Below are 15,866 nucleotides of genomic sequence, written 5' to 3'. Positions count from 1 at the left end.
CTCCCTCTGAGCCTGTCTGTACCCAAATTTTCCTTCTAAAAACACCAGTCATATTGGATTAGGGCCGCTGTAACCCAGTATGACCTCATCTTCACCTGATTAACATGGGCAAAGACCCGATTTCCAATGAGATCATATTCACCTGGACGGAGGGTTCGAACTTCAACATATTTTTGAGGACAGTCAACTCCATTTATTTATTGTCTCCAACAATTTCTTAATTTCTCACCACCTCTTGAATGCTCTCTTATATATTCTAGCATATTTGTAGACATCATCTATAACATCTTTCTCTCTCCTATTCAATACCCTCTTATTATCTCCCTCTTTTCATTCTGCTTGCCCACAGCAACTCCCTTCTTTTCCCCACTGAGTTGTGGAAGTAGAAATCAGAAAAAAAAAGACTTATTAGAAAGGAGCACAAAATAAGAATAAGTCTTTAAATAGGGACTCAGCAGACATGATTGTGAATAGAGTAGAAGGAATTACTGCATGGTCACTGTAATCATTTGCAGGGGGATTCTCACAGGTTTTTTATCCTAGATATTCTGTGGTATATCTCTCTAGGCTTTCACATCACAAAGTGTGGGTTTGGATCTTTTCTCTACCTCTTATAAATTGTATACATACATAAACTCTTAATTTCACAATTCCCTCATCTGAATAAAAGGAGTCTTCTAATAAGAACTACTTTTTAGGGATGTAGATGGATGGCATAGTTAGCTGCCAGAGCAGGTGCGAATAATTGTGCAAACAGCTCTGGGTTCCAAATGGGTAAGGACTTGGAAGAAGTTGCCTCTGACTCAAAGAGGTGAGAAAAACAATGTCTGTCTTTTTTACAAACAATCCTGTGGAGTCATTGCACCTTTTCTAGGGGGATCCTAGATAAGGAAGGGGAGGCATTCAGATGTGAACTCACAAAACACGAAAGAAAGGCACTAACAGACCCACAAAATGTGAAAATCTATTTCAGGGATGACGAGCGGTTCTGCATCCCTTGAAGGAGAACCTGGAATTCAAATGAACTAGCTCCGCCTTCTGTCTGCCGCTCTGCCAGCCAACAGGCTGTTGGGTCCTTGCAGGAAAAACCACCTTTCCTTCAACAACCATGACGTGCCGTCATCTCTGTCAAGCAGGAGGGAGGAGATGGAGAAAAAGAAATGCCAGGCAATGTTTTGTACTGTATTTTACAACCTGAACACAAAACCCAAAGATTTTTACCACATATTTGAAAGCCTCACCCAGGCCCACACTCCAGAGCAGGTTTCTCATCGAGGCACAGAGAAGCCAGAGATCTCCCACAGCCCCGTGACTGAGTGTGAGAAGTGTGAGAAGCAGAGCTCACGCGTCTGATTCCTCTTGGGCCCCGAGCATTTTTGCCCAGAGAGCACGCATATGGGAGGGGGCCCCGTGGGCTCCGCCAATTCCTGGCAGCAGCTCCTAGTGAAAAATAGTATGTTTGGGGGCGATCATTTATCCAGGAGTGGTACTGAAACGAGATGGTGAAGAAATGGGTGATGTAGGGAGAGCTGGAGAGGCCAGGGAGACAATGCGGGCTCTGTCCTCTGTGAGTCCGTTAGCTCCCCACAAAGCCCCGGCATTCTAATGGCCTTCAAAGCAATTTCCCTGCGCTTCAGTGAATACGGGTGTCTAAAAGCATTTTCTAAGCTCAGCTTCGGACAAGCTGCTCCTGCTGCCAGTCGTCAGAGCCCTAGGATTACGTCTGGGCAATAAGTGCAGCCCACACAGGGCTGGTCAGGCCCCGGCAGATGTTGTGAGATGGTGCATGGATATGATCTGTCTCCCTCTGAGGCGGGGTGGGGTCTGTCTGGGGTCAGCTGGCTGCCCAAGTGGGGTGGGAGGTCTAAGGAAGTTGGAGTTAAGAGGAGGGTGGACCCAAGCTGGAGTCCTTGAGTGGGAACTGGAGATACGGATGCTAAAAAAAAGAGGCAAGAGTGGGGTCGTTGGTCAGAATCAGCCAGATGTTGGGGTGGTCTGTGTGGAGGGCTGACGGGGAGGAGGGGTATCTTGGATGATTTCCACAAACTCCAGCAGGTTCAAGGTCCTCTCCAAGGGCTGCCACACAGGGGATGTGTCAGGCTGCTTAAAATTAAGATCCCTCTGGACAGGACAATGGGGACTACTGTGGAGACAAGCCACAGTTTGAATATTGGGGTTTCTGTGAGGATAGGACCACAACCCAGGCAGAAGGGTGGGATTCCCTCTAGGATGAGGTCCTTCATTGTGTCTGTTATCACTTTCCTGCTGACCACCACGGGACCTCATGCGTCCTTCAGACATGATGGGGATGGGGAGTCATTTTTGGTTATCTTTACATGGGCCCAGGAGAAAGAGTCAGAGCCTAGAAAATGTTCCTGTGGGATAAGAAATTAAACAATGCCTGTTGTGGATTCGCATCATGTGTCAATAGTTGCCAAAGGCCCTCTAATTTGGGGCAGGATGGTGGCTACCTCTAGAAGAACTGGGCCAGGTACGAACAGGTCTGAGTATCTGACCTGCATGTGGTGGGGTCAGGAAACAGAATAGAGTGAGCCTGGCTCTGTTTTGGTCTTATGCCCCCATGAGTTTATTTCCCTATAGCCCTCTTTTGCTTTTCTTTTCTTTTTTTTTTAAGATTTTATTATTTATTTGAGAGAGAGAGATTGAGAGAGAGAGAGAGGTTGAGAGAGAGAGAGAACATGAATGGGGGGAGGGGCAGAGACAGGGAGAGGGGGAGAATCAGGCTTTCCGCTGAGCAGGGAGTTAGATGCCAGGTTCCATCCCAGGACCCTGGATCATGACCTAAGCCAAAGGCAGACGCTTAACTGACTGAGTCACCCAGGTGCCCCCCATAGCCCTCTCTTGACAAAGTCTTTAGGAAAGCTCTCTGGGCTACTGTTGTAGAGGAGGCAGAGAATATCAGCGTGAGAAATCCCAAGAGGAGATGACTCTGAGGGGAAGTGACTCTGAAGGTCACTCTGGTCCAGCCACCCCTTGATGCCAGCATGTTTCTTCCTGGAGCACACTTTTGCTCAGCCCCAAGGAGCCTATGTTTGGCTTTAACAAAGAGGTTCTTCCCGTAGTAGGGAGCTTGAATCTCCCATGTCCCCAGCCCTAGCCAAAGCAGTTTCTGAAGTCCTTTCCTTCCCCCAAATTCTATAGGTCCCCTGCCTGCCCCCAAGCAGCCCTGATCACACACATGGAGCAAGGTTAAGAACTAGACATTCAGAATCCATCTGCCACCCTCATCCTTTTCTCCATTTCTCCACCCCCTTAGACTCATTCCTCTTTCGGAGAGCTGAGCCAGTCCTCTGGGTGGGAACCCTTGCTTACCCTGATCCCCAGCTCGACATTCTCGCCTCCATAGACCTCCATGCCTTCGTCCAGTAGGCCAATCTCCTGGAAGTACTGCCGGTCCACAATAAAGCAGCCGATGAGGGCAGGGCTCCTGCAGGGGTGTGGAGAGACAGGCCAGTAGTTAGCAGAGGGGCTGCTTCCTGGGTACGGCCAGAGGAGTTCAAGCAGCAGGGCCTTCTTGTAGGAGAATCTGTTCCTCTTCCTTCGTTTGCCCCCGGAGCTGGTGTGGACCTTGTTCTCTGAGTGGCCCGCCCACCTTCACCAGCTGCTTTAGGGAGGCTGTTTCTTCGGGGGGGTGGGGGTGAGGAGGGCACGGCAGAGATCTCCTGTCCTGGGACCAGTCCTCATTCCAGGTGGTGCTGAAATGGGTGAACAGCCCAGGGGAGGGGTGTTCAGCCCACCAGCCTGGCCTGAGTGTCTGCGTCTCCGGCTACCCTGACGCCTGAGCTCCAAACCACACAGCCAGTCTGTTTCTACCTGGGCACCCGCGCTAACTCCCCGCCCTTCCCCTGCTTCGGTTCCTCACATCAACCTTGGTTCACTTGGAAAGATTAGTTGGGGCTTTGGAGAGCATGGGAAATGATGTGGATTCTATCCGGAGGTAAAGGAGTGTCAGTGAGGAATTTTAAGCAGACTTTGGTATGAGCAGAAATAAGTCAGTCAGAGGAAGACAGATACCCTATGATTTTACTCATACATGGAATTTAAGAAACAAAATAAGTGAACAAAGGAAAAAAAGAAACAAACCCAAAAAACCAGACACTTAAATAGAGAGAACAGATTTGTGCTTTTGAAAAGAACCCTCAGGCAGCTGTGGGGTGACTGACCGGAAGAGGCTGGTGGAAAGAGGATCCAGTTGGGAAGCTTGTTGCTACGTCTGGTGAGACATGATGAGGTCCTTGACCAGAGGATCAGGAATGGTGAGAGGGATTGTTTAAAGCCTTATTTAATGTAAACCCACAGAACTTAGAGACAGATGAACAGTGAGAGAGAGGGAGGAATTGGGATGCCAGCTGGCTTTGCAGCTTGGGTGATGGTTGGGGCGGGGACCACCCATCAACACGGGCTATAGAGAAAAAGCTGGTTTCAGAAGGAAGAAGCATGCCCTACTGGGAAAATCGATCTGAAGGTGCCTGTGGGACCCTAGGGGGAGAGAGCCACCGGGTGGGGCTTAGTGGAGGGCCTGGGTCTCAGGCGGGAGCCACACATCAACAGCCAGTCAGTGCAGGAGCCGGAGGGCCTTTTCCTGAATGAGAGCGCGAACATGGGGCTCACTGGCTGTGGGCAGGTACCGGTAAGGCACAGGACTTCACCAGGAGTGATTCATCTTAGGAGAGTCGGCATAAAGGCACGGGGGCTGCGTCTCTGCTGAGACCATGAACTTGCACAAATGACTTTGAATTGTTCTACCGCACACAGCTACTGTCTCTAGCCCTTGTATAGCATCTTATCAGCAGGTGGCTGAAGGAGTCCGGGTGGGGGAGGGGAAGAGAAAGAAAAAGAGAAATGATGGATCCTCCGCTATAAGAAAACTGTCAGTCACATGCAAATGGACCCATCTTTGAAACTGGAAACTCATCAAGGTGGAGAAAGAGCTCTTTCGAAGGTCATCGCTTTGGACTATGCCGGTACAGGAGGCTGCTCAGGTGGAGACGGGAGCCTTGGGCTCCCTGCCCCTCCTCCTCCTTTCAAATCACAGCATTTTATTCTGGATGGGCTCACATTCCATAAACCACGGGCAGCCAGGGCAGTCAATGCACTTAAATCCACTCCTCCTAAACTAGGCTGAGTTCCTGCTCTAACAGAGGATGCTTGATCCTGTCCTTGGAGGCGCCCACTGTGAGGACAATGCTTGCTTGTCTGTGTGCCCCTGAGAAAAGTTTCCTAGACTCCTGGAGCCTCCAATTCCATATCTATGGAACAGAATCAACTATAACCTCACACGGATTGAATGAAATAATATAAAACCTTGAAAACCTATGGGGCATAGTGGTGCCTTGAAAAATCACTTAAAAAGATGCACTTGCACATTGAAAAAGTCCAGAGAATCCCTTCTTTAAACACACGGTGATTTAAAAACAGCAGCCCGGCAGGGTGGGCAGAGTCAAGTCTCAACCTTGTCCTTGACATCCAGGAAATGTTGAATATTTCAACATGGTGCTCTAAGACATGCAGGAAGGGGCCTTCCCCATTTGGCCAAACCCACTCAGGGGAACAGCGTACTCTAAAACAGTTGCTGTGCCATGAGCATAGGCCACTTCAGACAGTCTGTTCCTTATTAACCAGCTAGGGTGTGAAGTGGACCCAATCAGCTTGAACGTGTTATTGGGTTACACCCTGCTTCATTCATTCCCAAAAGGATTAGAGATAGCTTGCAAAAAATGTACAGTACCGTGAAAAACAAAATAAATAAATGTCTGAAAAGGCCAAAAGTTTACAACAAATTGGGAGCTAATTAGAATGCAGCATTAGGTCCTCCTTGACAGTCCTTAAAGGAGACCCACAAAATTGATGCAAGCTTCCTGGCAGCCAAGGTGAAAATGAATGAACGTGTCTTAGAAATACGATTTAGAGTTCCCACATGAAAATATACTCATTCCTTGGGGCTAGCAAGATTTTCTTGGACTACCAGTCAGTCTGAAAGAAATTTCTCATGTCAGTCTTTGTAGAGGTCACTTTGGGACATAGTGAACAACGGTCTCAAAGACATCACTTTATTTTTAATTTTTTTTTAGTATGTTAGTCACCATATACTACATCAGTAGTTTTTGATGTAGTGTTTCATGTTTCATTGTTTGCATATAACACCCAGGGCTCCACGCAGTATGAGCCTTCCTTCATACCCATTACCGGGCTCACTCCTCTGAAACCCTCAGTTTGTTTCCCAGAGCCCATAGTCTCTCATGGTTCATCTCCCCCTTTGATTTCCCCCTCATTTCCCCCTTCCTTCTCCTAATGTCCTCCATGCTATTTCTTATGTTCCACACATATGTGAAATCATATGATAATTGTCTATCTCTGCTTCACTTATTTTACTCAGTATAATCCCCTCCAGTCCCATCCATGTCAATGCAAGTGGTGGGTATTCATCCTTTCTGATGGCTGAGTAATAGTCCATTGTGTATATGGACCACCCCACAGATACAGAAAAGAAGGGCCACATGCACCTCAGTGTTCAAAGATGTCACTTTAGAATGCAATAGAAGGTATCTCTGGGCTCATTTCATAGCTTACATCATGTGGACACAGCACTGACATATAGCTCCAAAGAAACAGGAGACAAAGTGGGCAAGGTACATTTGTATAACCCACAGCTTTCTGTGGGGTTGTCTTCATCTAGGGATAAAACAAATACAGTTCTTCCCCCAAAACTTCCATGAATATAATTTCTCTTGGCCAAAGTTTTGACAAGAATTAGCTGATGAAAACTTTGAGGCTGAGATGATATTCTCTGTCAAGGGCCTAGAACACTGGTTTACTATGACTGGGCCAACACATTTCAAGATGAGCAGAACAAAGCAGCTAATATCAGTGCAGTCTTCAGCAAGAATGCTCCTTGCATGACAGCATACTTCCTTCCAGGATCATTCAGCGTCCCAAGGCGCAAATCCAGCCATGCCAGTTCTGAACTCAACCGCGGGTGTCTACAAGGATGACAACTAGATGTGGGATCTAGCTGACCTAGGTTTGGATCCTGGCTCCACTGCCCACAGCCTTTGGCAGAGCCATTCTCCTTCCTCTGTCTTATGGGTTTTCCCCGTCTTATAAAACAAGAGTGACACAATGAGCTGACACAAGGTTATAATGAGAAGCAAATGAGACCATGTGTGAGAAAGGCCCTTGCACGCAGTGACCTCTGAACAAATATTTAACAACACAGTATTGTGGCAGGGGCTAACAGGTGGGTAACAGAGATAACTGCGGGAAAGCTAGATGGTTCTCTTCCATCCGGTTTTAAATATGAATGTAGTTTTTTTTCTTCTGGCAAGGAAAGATATGTCCTCAGATAATAATCACCCACTTTCAATTAGATTTTTTCATAATCTTTCTCCCTCATGTAATACAAAGCAACATCAGTTTCTAATCTCCTCTTTCATTCCAAGAATAGTCCCCTAGGCCACCTCTGGTGTCATCTGCGTGTTTAATGGGCAAGACTTTGCAGAGAGCATAAAAGCACCTGGTCTGTGATTAACCAGACAGAAATAAGGGCTGGTGGGGTGGCTGTTGCAGGAGTCCTGACCCATAGAACAGAGGAGTTACCTGGGGTCTGTGAAGGCAACAGTGAAGGCCAAAAGAGCTTGTCATCCTTAAAATGCAGTTTGAAGCCACTTTTAATTGAATTCTACAGGATAAACTCAAATAGTGGTGAGGGATCCAAGCTGCTGTGGGGTCCGATCTTGCCTCTCTGCCCCTCGGGCCTCATTGCATGGTGCTGCCTCCTCATGCTCCTCCCTGCAAAGGTCCCTTTATACTTCCTCTGTGTCCATGAACTTACGCTGTCTTTTCAACTATGAGTGTTCCTGCCCCAACCTTGCAATCTACTATTTGCACTTAAAAACAAGTGCAAATCCTAGTCTCCAAAAAAGATTCTCCCCACTTTCCACACAGTTTCCTCCAGCAATCATGTGCTATTCTAATTATTTTGTCTGTCCTCACCAGACTGCAGGCTTTTGGGGGTTGGAACTGCATCTTAATCACTCTGGATCCCTGTCACCCAGCACAACTGTTGGCCCCCAGCAGATGTCCCACAGTGATGTGCTGAAATGAGTAAATTTGAGCCTCTGAGTGGATTCTGGGTGCCATGGTTCCACAGAAAGGTCCTGTAAGTGGTGACTGAAGGTCATTTGTAATTCCCTTCCAACCATCCCATCATCCCACAGTGGGGCTGGAATTTGGGGAATAGGGCTTGATTTGGGAGGGGAGCCCCTGCAAGGAAGATAAGGCGGGGAGACCCACAGGTAAGGGGCCCTTTACCTGATCGGGGCTGTGGAGTTCTCCAGCTTCCACCAGGCCTTGGGGGGGTTTAGGTAACGACACCACAGCTCCCAGTCAAAGCCCTGGGCGGCCAGTGGGTACTCTTCGATCTCAAAGTTGTCATATTTGATGTTGTCAAAGGATGGCGAGATGATGCGTTTCCGGTTCTCCTTTATGCGTGTGAGCACAGGTTCAGCCCTGAGCAAGAGGGAGGGAGAGAAGGGTCACTGCTTCCGGGGTGGGTAAATACCAGACTGGCGACCCCGACGCTCCTTCCCCTGCAGAAAAAGGCAAAAAGCCACCTGGCTCTCTGCTCCAGCAGGTTGCTCGGCCTCCTGGGAAGGAGCCCCTGTTTAATCTCCACCCCTCCACCCCACTCCTGCAGCACGTCCTGGGCTGAGCTGAGACACCATTAGTGCCTTAGATCCTTATGTCTGTTTGATTTCCCTTTTTCCACTAGAAAAAAAAAATATTAAGACCTAAGCAAGAAGAAAGGAGGAGATCTGAGGTTCCATAGGAAGCTTTCAACTTGGGCTTTGATTTTGCTAAAATTCAGTGTATCAAGCAGGAGGAAAAGGCAGATGAGGATGGCAGAGGCATGGAGGTGAGAACAAACGTATTTCCACCAGTTACTCACGGCTGCTTCCGTCCTCCAGACACGCCACCCCATCCCACGGGTTCTCCACCGCCCTCGGAGAGGTGGGGAGTAGGCTTTCTAAGCAGCCAGGAGGCCCCAATGGACACCAGGCAAGTAAAGTGTTTGCAGACAGGAATGATGAGCTTCTTATTAATAATGCATTTGTTGCATAATTGTTTATTCAAATCAGCTTGAAATAGTAAGTGTCCCTCTCCTCTTCTGGCCATAAATCCAATGAAAGTGCTTTTTAAATAGTCACAAATGGCAAGCAGGGACTTCAACTATAAAAAACGGCTTCATTGCAGCCTTAATTTGAATCTGTTATGTAAAACTCTGCCCAAATCTAGCCATGTGGTGTGCATGCCGGCGGCTCCTTCCTACTAAGGGCCCTCCTCACCCTTGCTCTCTGCAAAGCCACACACAGTGGGCTGGTCAGAGCGCACCCTCCAGCCCTGCCGGGATATCAGGGTCAGGCACCCTGTCCCTGCTTGGCTGTGGCCACTGAGGCCATATACCTTTTCTTTTGCCCCACGCCGCTGCCGAGCAGCCCTCATCAGAGAAAGGAAGTTTTTTTAAGACCCAGTTTCACCAGTAGGGAAAGTTTGAGATTCTATGCTACGCCTGGCCGGGCATTTTGAGGGAGGCAGGGATGCCACCTGATGACATCAAGCTACCTTCTCCCCCTCTGACCACTGGGCCTTGACCCTGTCTGTGTGGTTGGGCTCCTGCCTCAAGTCTGGTCCAGCTGTCCCTTGCTGGACACTCGCATTGTGCTTAGCTGGGCTGGCACTCTCAGCTTGGCCCTTAGCATTCACCTTCTCCCAGATCCCACCTCCTAGAGGAAGACACTAACCAGGGTCACACGCGATGTCACCATACCCTTGAGACACTGTGCATCGGTCTGCTGACCCCCTGCTGAACCTCGAAGGGCTGGCCTGTTGCCTACATCAGGCATACATCTGATCTCAGCTGTTCCCACAGTCCTCTCCTTTCCCCCACTATGACTGAGATCCCAGCATGCTTTGCACTCCTTTGAGCCACAGCCCCGGGCCACACTGGGACTCATCTTCCTCTCCTGATGGGCACTTACCAGCCCACATTGAACTCCACATGGGCATCGAAGAGGGCCACTACAGGGGCAGTGGCCACCCTCCAGCCGCTGACTCGGGAGCGGATAAGGCCTTCCTGCTTGCTGTGACGCACGACTTTGATGAAACCCGGCTTCTGGCCATTCACCTTGTCCACATGCTCTGTCAGCTTCTCCTTCAGTTCCTCTGGGGGGAGAAAATGCATCATTAGCATAGCGGGGAAGGTGCGATGAAGACATTCACCCTCTTAGGGTGAACGGACTCCCCCAGAGAGAGGCTGGAGGGGCCATTTCTCTCCCCAGGTCCCCTTAACGTTCCCCAGGATGGCCAGCGCCACTCAGCTTCAAAGGGAAACAGTTTGTATCGAGCTCGGCAACTCGCACCAGGCTGCGTGCTTCACACACCCTGTCTATTGAATCCTCACAACCGGCCCATGGGAGAATGGGGCTCAGAAGGGTTTCTCAATTTGTCCGATGCCACGCAGCTTGTGAGTGGCACGGGCTGGTTTCAAGCCGGGTCTGATGCCTTCCAAAGCCATATTCTCCTCATCAGCTCAGTGGCCTCTTTCTTCCCCAGTGCCCTCCACAGGAGCTCCTCTAATGCTCAAAGAAAGCTTCCATCTGCGAAGATTACAGCCCGGGACCTGCCTGGATCGCATCTTTCCAGGAAGTGGAGGACCAGGCATTATGCCCTGTGAGCAGTTGGTGTTGGGTTGTTGCCTGCCGCTGCCTGGCTAAGCATCTGATTCCCCTGCTTCTTCGTAATGTAAATGGCTTCTGCCGTCCCCTCGCCTCCCAGCTAGTGACAGTACGGCAGCCACATTCACTGGGTCTTCCACAGACGTTCAGGCAAGAGCCCACGTCACCCCTCTCCCCAGAATGACCCAGGTGGGCTGCATTCTCCTACCTGCAACCACTGCATCTCCCCAGGAGATGTGTCTCCTGTGTCCTCCTGACCGGCCGTTTGGGTGCCCTCCTCCACCTTCTCAGCCCGCTCATGCCCAGGCCCTGGGACAGACCCACTTGGGCTGAGCCTCATCCCTATCAGAAGGCAGTAGGAGCAGGGCGCCTGGGTGGCTCAGTTGGTTAAGGGACCGCCTTCGGCTCAGGTCATGATCCTGGCGTCCTGGGATTGAGTCCCGCAGCAGGCTCCCTGCTCTGCAGGAAGTCTGCTTCTCCTTCTGACCCTCCTCCTTCTCATGCTCTCTCTCTCTCTCTCTCTCACTCATTCTCTCTCAAATAAATAAACAAAATCTTAAAAAAAAAAAAGAAGAAGAAGACAGTAGGAGCTCTGTGCCCCTTGGTGTCCAGTCTGGGGCCCTGCCAGAGCAGCACGGCGCTGTAACAAAAGGGTATGAGATAGCAGGCACAGTGCCCGGCACACAGTGGGCATGCCCCATAGCAGCAGCCCTGTGCGGTAGAAAGGATGGTGTTTGGGGTCAGCAGTTCTGCACTTTAAGGCCGCTTTCCAAGTATCAGGTTATAATCCTGGGTCTGTTACTGAACTAGTTGTTGATGTCTGTGTGGATGTTGGATGTGGTGAATGTATTTTGCATGTGGTAAGGACACAAATTGTGGGGAAGCACAGAGTGGACTGTTAGGGGTTGAACTGTGTCCCTGCAAAAAGGTATGTTGAAATCTAACCCCTAGTAACTTAGAACATGACCTTCTTTGAGAATAGGGTCTTTGCAGATTTAACCGATTTAAGATCCTTAGGTCCTAATCCCATATGACAGGTATTCCTAAAAAAGGAGGAAATTCGGACACAGACACAGAGGCAAAGAAGAAAGACAAGGAGGGAAACAGAAAGAGAAGATGACCACCAATAAGCCGAGGAAGACCTGAGGTACCAGAAGCTACGTGGCCTGGAACAGATCCCTCTCTATTACCTTCAGACAGGGTGTGGTCCTGCTTGATTTGGACTTGATTTTGGACTCCAGAATGGTGAGACAATAAATTTCTATTGTTCTAAGCTACCTAGTTTGTGGTACTTTGTTATGGCTGCTCTGGGAAATTAACAGAGTTGTTATGAGGATTAAATGGGATTAACATGTGTGAAAAATGCATAGCACGTTGTAGATGCTAAAAAAAACAAACAAACCCAAAAACTCCTTTCTGCCCTTCGTCAGTTTCCATCACCCTGGGAGCTATAAGAGAAGAAGGAGCTGCAAAGCCTTCTTCATGGACTCTGGTTCAGGACCTCCCACTCCTGCTCTGCCTTGTCTCTAGGTTAGATTCGGCAAGCAGCAAGGCCATGGTGGCCAAGCAGGAGATGTGAGCATGTTCAGGGACCTCATGCCCAGGGAAGACCGTGGGGCATGGTGGCCACTGCTAGAACCGGGAGGCCCTCCTTCAGACATTGATTTCAAATCTTTTTTTTTTTTAAGATTTTATTTATTTATTTGACAGACAGAGATCAGAAGTAGGCAGAGAGGCAGGCAGAGAGAAAGAGGGAAGCAGGCTCCCCACTGAGCAGAGAGCCCGATGCAGGGCTAGATCGATCTCCAGGACCCCAGGATCACGACCCGAGCCAAAGGCAGAGGCTTTAACCCACTGAGCCACCCAGGCACCCCAATTTCAAATCTTTTTACACATGATGCTGGCCAAACAAATCGGTCTGGATGGATGGATAGGATATGGTCCCTAGGCATCCCTGCTTGAGTTATCATTACATTGGTGAAGGCACTTGGCATCCAGGGCAGAAATGCTGACAGAGAGGCAGGAAAGTCAGGTTCTAGACAGCTACCACCTTGCTCTGTGACCTTGGGCAAATCCCTATGAATGCCAAGACCCCAGAGTTAGTCGGACAGGATTTTAACATTTGTTTTGAACGGATTACCCCTCAAAGGTTGGGTCCCCTCTGGCTAGCCTGATGTGTGATCCCTCAGCCCCACTGTGACCTGACACAGTATGCAGCCCATTCCTTACTGGGCCACTCCAACTGTGAGATGTTCCAAGTGCCAGGGGCCTTCCACCTTCCACTCACTGGTCCAAGATTTATTCTGGGGGCCAAAGGGGGCAGAGCCAATCCCTCTTCCATATGACAACCATCTAAAGACCATCCTTAAGTCCTTGCTGGGGATTTCTTTAGGTCAAGTGTTTTTAGTTCCTCTGAGTTCAGGTTCTTTAATCACACCAAACTTCCTTCTCTAAGGAGAAGTTATGTGGTTTTCTCTAACACTTTTAAATTGCACACCTAGAAATTGGTGTAATACTTATGGAGTAAACTGGGTTATACAGAATAGAATGAATGAATCGCCTCCCTCATCCTAGAGTCTATGCCCCTGTTCATGGAGTTGAAGTTCACAATAATTTGGCCTGTTTTGACTCAACTTGAGCTTCCCGGAAACAGACAACTACAGGTCCTCTTCACCTGGTGCTGCTAAGTCAGGCTCCTTCATTACTTCTCTTCACCGCTGTGTGCATCTGTGGGTGCAAGTGTGTGTGTGTATGTGTGTGTGTGTATATGCATGCTCTGAGCCAAAACATAGGATCTTATGTTTAGCCCTCTTTCAATCCTTTTTTTTCTTAAAGATTTTATTTATTTATTTATTTGACAGAGATCACAAGTAGACAGAGAGGCAGGCAGAGAGAGAGGAGGAAGCAGGCTCCCTGCTGAGCAGAGAGCCCGATGCGGGGCTCCATCCCAGGACCCTGAGACCATGACCTGAGCCGAAGGCAGAGGTTTTAACCCGCTGAGTCACCCAGGCGCCCCTCTTTTCAATCTTTTTAAAGATTTACACTGTCTCTCTGAAGTCGGAATGTCTTGTTCCTAATTCTGTTAGCCGGTGGCTTGATGATCTAGCCCTCCTGCTTTCTGGCTTCTGCAAAAGTGATCAGCATATGGCCTCAATTGTCATTCGAGTCATCCTTCCACACAGTGTGACCCTTTCCCGGAGTTAGGGCCAGTGAGGCCTGTCAGGCTTTCTCGTTCCAGCCTGATGAAAATTGAACTGACTCTGAGGCTGCTATTAACACACTGTGTATCTCACTTTAGCTGATGTGAACATGACCTCATGATCTGCAACAGCACAGCCAACAGGACAGGCTTGGGGATGCGGCTGTCCAAGGTTGGCCATAGACGGAGGGGCCTAACTCGGTGTGCCCCGTGCTTACAGTGTCTTCAAGCATGGCTGTCAGGAGGCCTCTTAACATTTCCTGTTCCATGTCTTCAAAGGTCCATCTCTGACATAAGCATTTTGAAAATTTTATTTATTTATCTATTTATCTGTTTATTTAAAGACTTTATTTGACAGAGAGAGACACAGCGAGAGAGGGAACACAATGAGAAGGAGTGGGAGAGGGAGAAGCAGGCTTCCCGCCAAGCAGGGAGCCAAACATGGGGCTCCATCCCAGGACCCTGGGATCATGACCTGATCTGAAGGCAGAAGCTCTAACGACTGAGCCACCCAGGGCTCCTCCATTTTGAAAATTTTAAATAGAACTCAGAAAGCCTGGTATTTGGACTTATGATGGTGGCGTGAGTCCAGGAACTTAGAGTGAGAAGTGGGCTAATACCAAATGATACCTTTCCTCACCCCCAAGGGGGACATACTTATTCCCTTCTCTCCCATCCCACCCCTCGGGTGAGAACCGCTGCCCACAAGACCACTGTGGTTGAGTTGATTGGTGGCACAGGGCCATAGATAATTGCCACCCAACAATCCTCAAGAATCCTACCTTCCTGAATTCGCACCCTTGTGTAGCTGCTCTACACACTGAATCCAGGCTGACTGTGGGACAACAGGATGCTGTAGGAGGGACCTGGGCTTATGCAGACATAGGTCTTAGGAGGCCTTGCAGCTTCTGCTTTCATTGTCTTGCTAATCTAAGTAAGGAAGACCAGCCTCCTTGAGCTTGAGAGGCCCAGGGAGTCCCCATTAATTTAGGCCACCCCACCGAGGCCAAGACATGTGAGTGAGGCCATCTTGGATCCTTCAGCTGATTGTAAATGCAGGGGGAGCCCAGCTGACACCCTGCAGAGTAGACATCAGCTGCCTTATTACAGAACTGTGAGCCAATAAATGGCTACTGTTTTAAACCACTAACTTGTGGGTTGGTTTGTTGCACACAAAGGCTAACAAAACAGGCTCTATTATCCTGGTGTGGTGCTGACGTTATAGTAAGATTGTGAATTCCTGATGCACAGGAAGTGAGAAGGGCCCGAGAGACACAGAAGAGCCACTTAGAAGGTGGCAGCAAGAGAAGAAAAACTTTGCTTCTAGTAGGAGCTGCTTGCCCCTTTCTACCTCTGAGCTCTGTCAAAAGAACTAGAATAAAGGTTTCTGGTGGACTAGCTAGGAAAAAAATCTGTTCTTAGCCCGCTGCATCCCGGACATTGGCTACTGATCAGAAGACAGCATTCCCTTAGCCATGGTCAAACAGCTGCCATCAAACATGGAAAAAGTCCTGAAATATCACAGTTAATACCGACTCATAGTTTTTGCAAAGTGCCTTTCACAATTAGGCTTTCATGTTTTCCTTCAACTTTTATCAGTTGCCAAAGCAAGAAAGAACTATCTCAGAGGCACTTCTGAGTTTGCCAGGAAACTGTGGTCCAAGACACTGCCTATTACATATTATCTATAATGTATATATGACAAATACCTCTCAGAACTCAGTTAAAAAATATGAAGAACTTGTGGTTTTCTTTATACCCAAACAAAAATATATAACCCCTCATATTGACCTTTTTGCTGAGGCTGCCGGGAAGCTCAGAGAAAAATCTAATGACTAATCACAGGGTTCAGCATTTTTCCTTTTCTACCTTTGCTAAGGATTTGACGTTCAACTTCCTGTCTCCAAGCTGCA

General features: G+C 48.7%; 1 protein-coding gene across 1 annotated transcript in view; it reads right to left on the bottom strand.

Annotated features, from left to right (window-relative positions):
* GALNT18 (polypeptide N-acetylgalactosaminyltransferase 18) overlaps positions 1–15,866 on the bottom strand; it is a 343,154-nt gene that overhangs the window by 88,453 nt on the left and 238,835 nt on the right. The window contains exons 4-6 of the mRNA XM_046017675.1: positions 10,059–10,242; positions 8,332–8,529; positions 3,334–3,448 (exon numbers count right to left, since the gene is read on the bottom strand). Of these exons, the coding sequence (XP_045873631.1) occupies positions 3,334–3,448; positions 8,332–8,529; positions 10,059–10,242 (497 nt within the window). The remainder of the gene's footprint in view (positions 1–3,333; positions 3,449–8,331; positions 8,530–10,058; positions 10,243–15,866) is intronic.

This window comes from Meles meles, chromosome 8 (assembly GCF_922984935.1).
Source record: "Meles meles chromosome 8, mMelMel3.1 paternal haplotype, whole genome shotgun sequence".
NCBI lineage: Eukaryota > Metazoa > Chordata > Mammalia > Carnivora > Mustelidae > Meles > Meles meles.
Note: the sequence above shows the minus strand (reverse complement) of the source record. Positions and strands in the feature narration are given on the sequence as shown.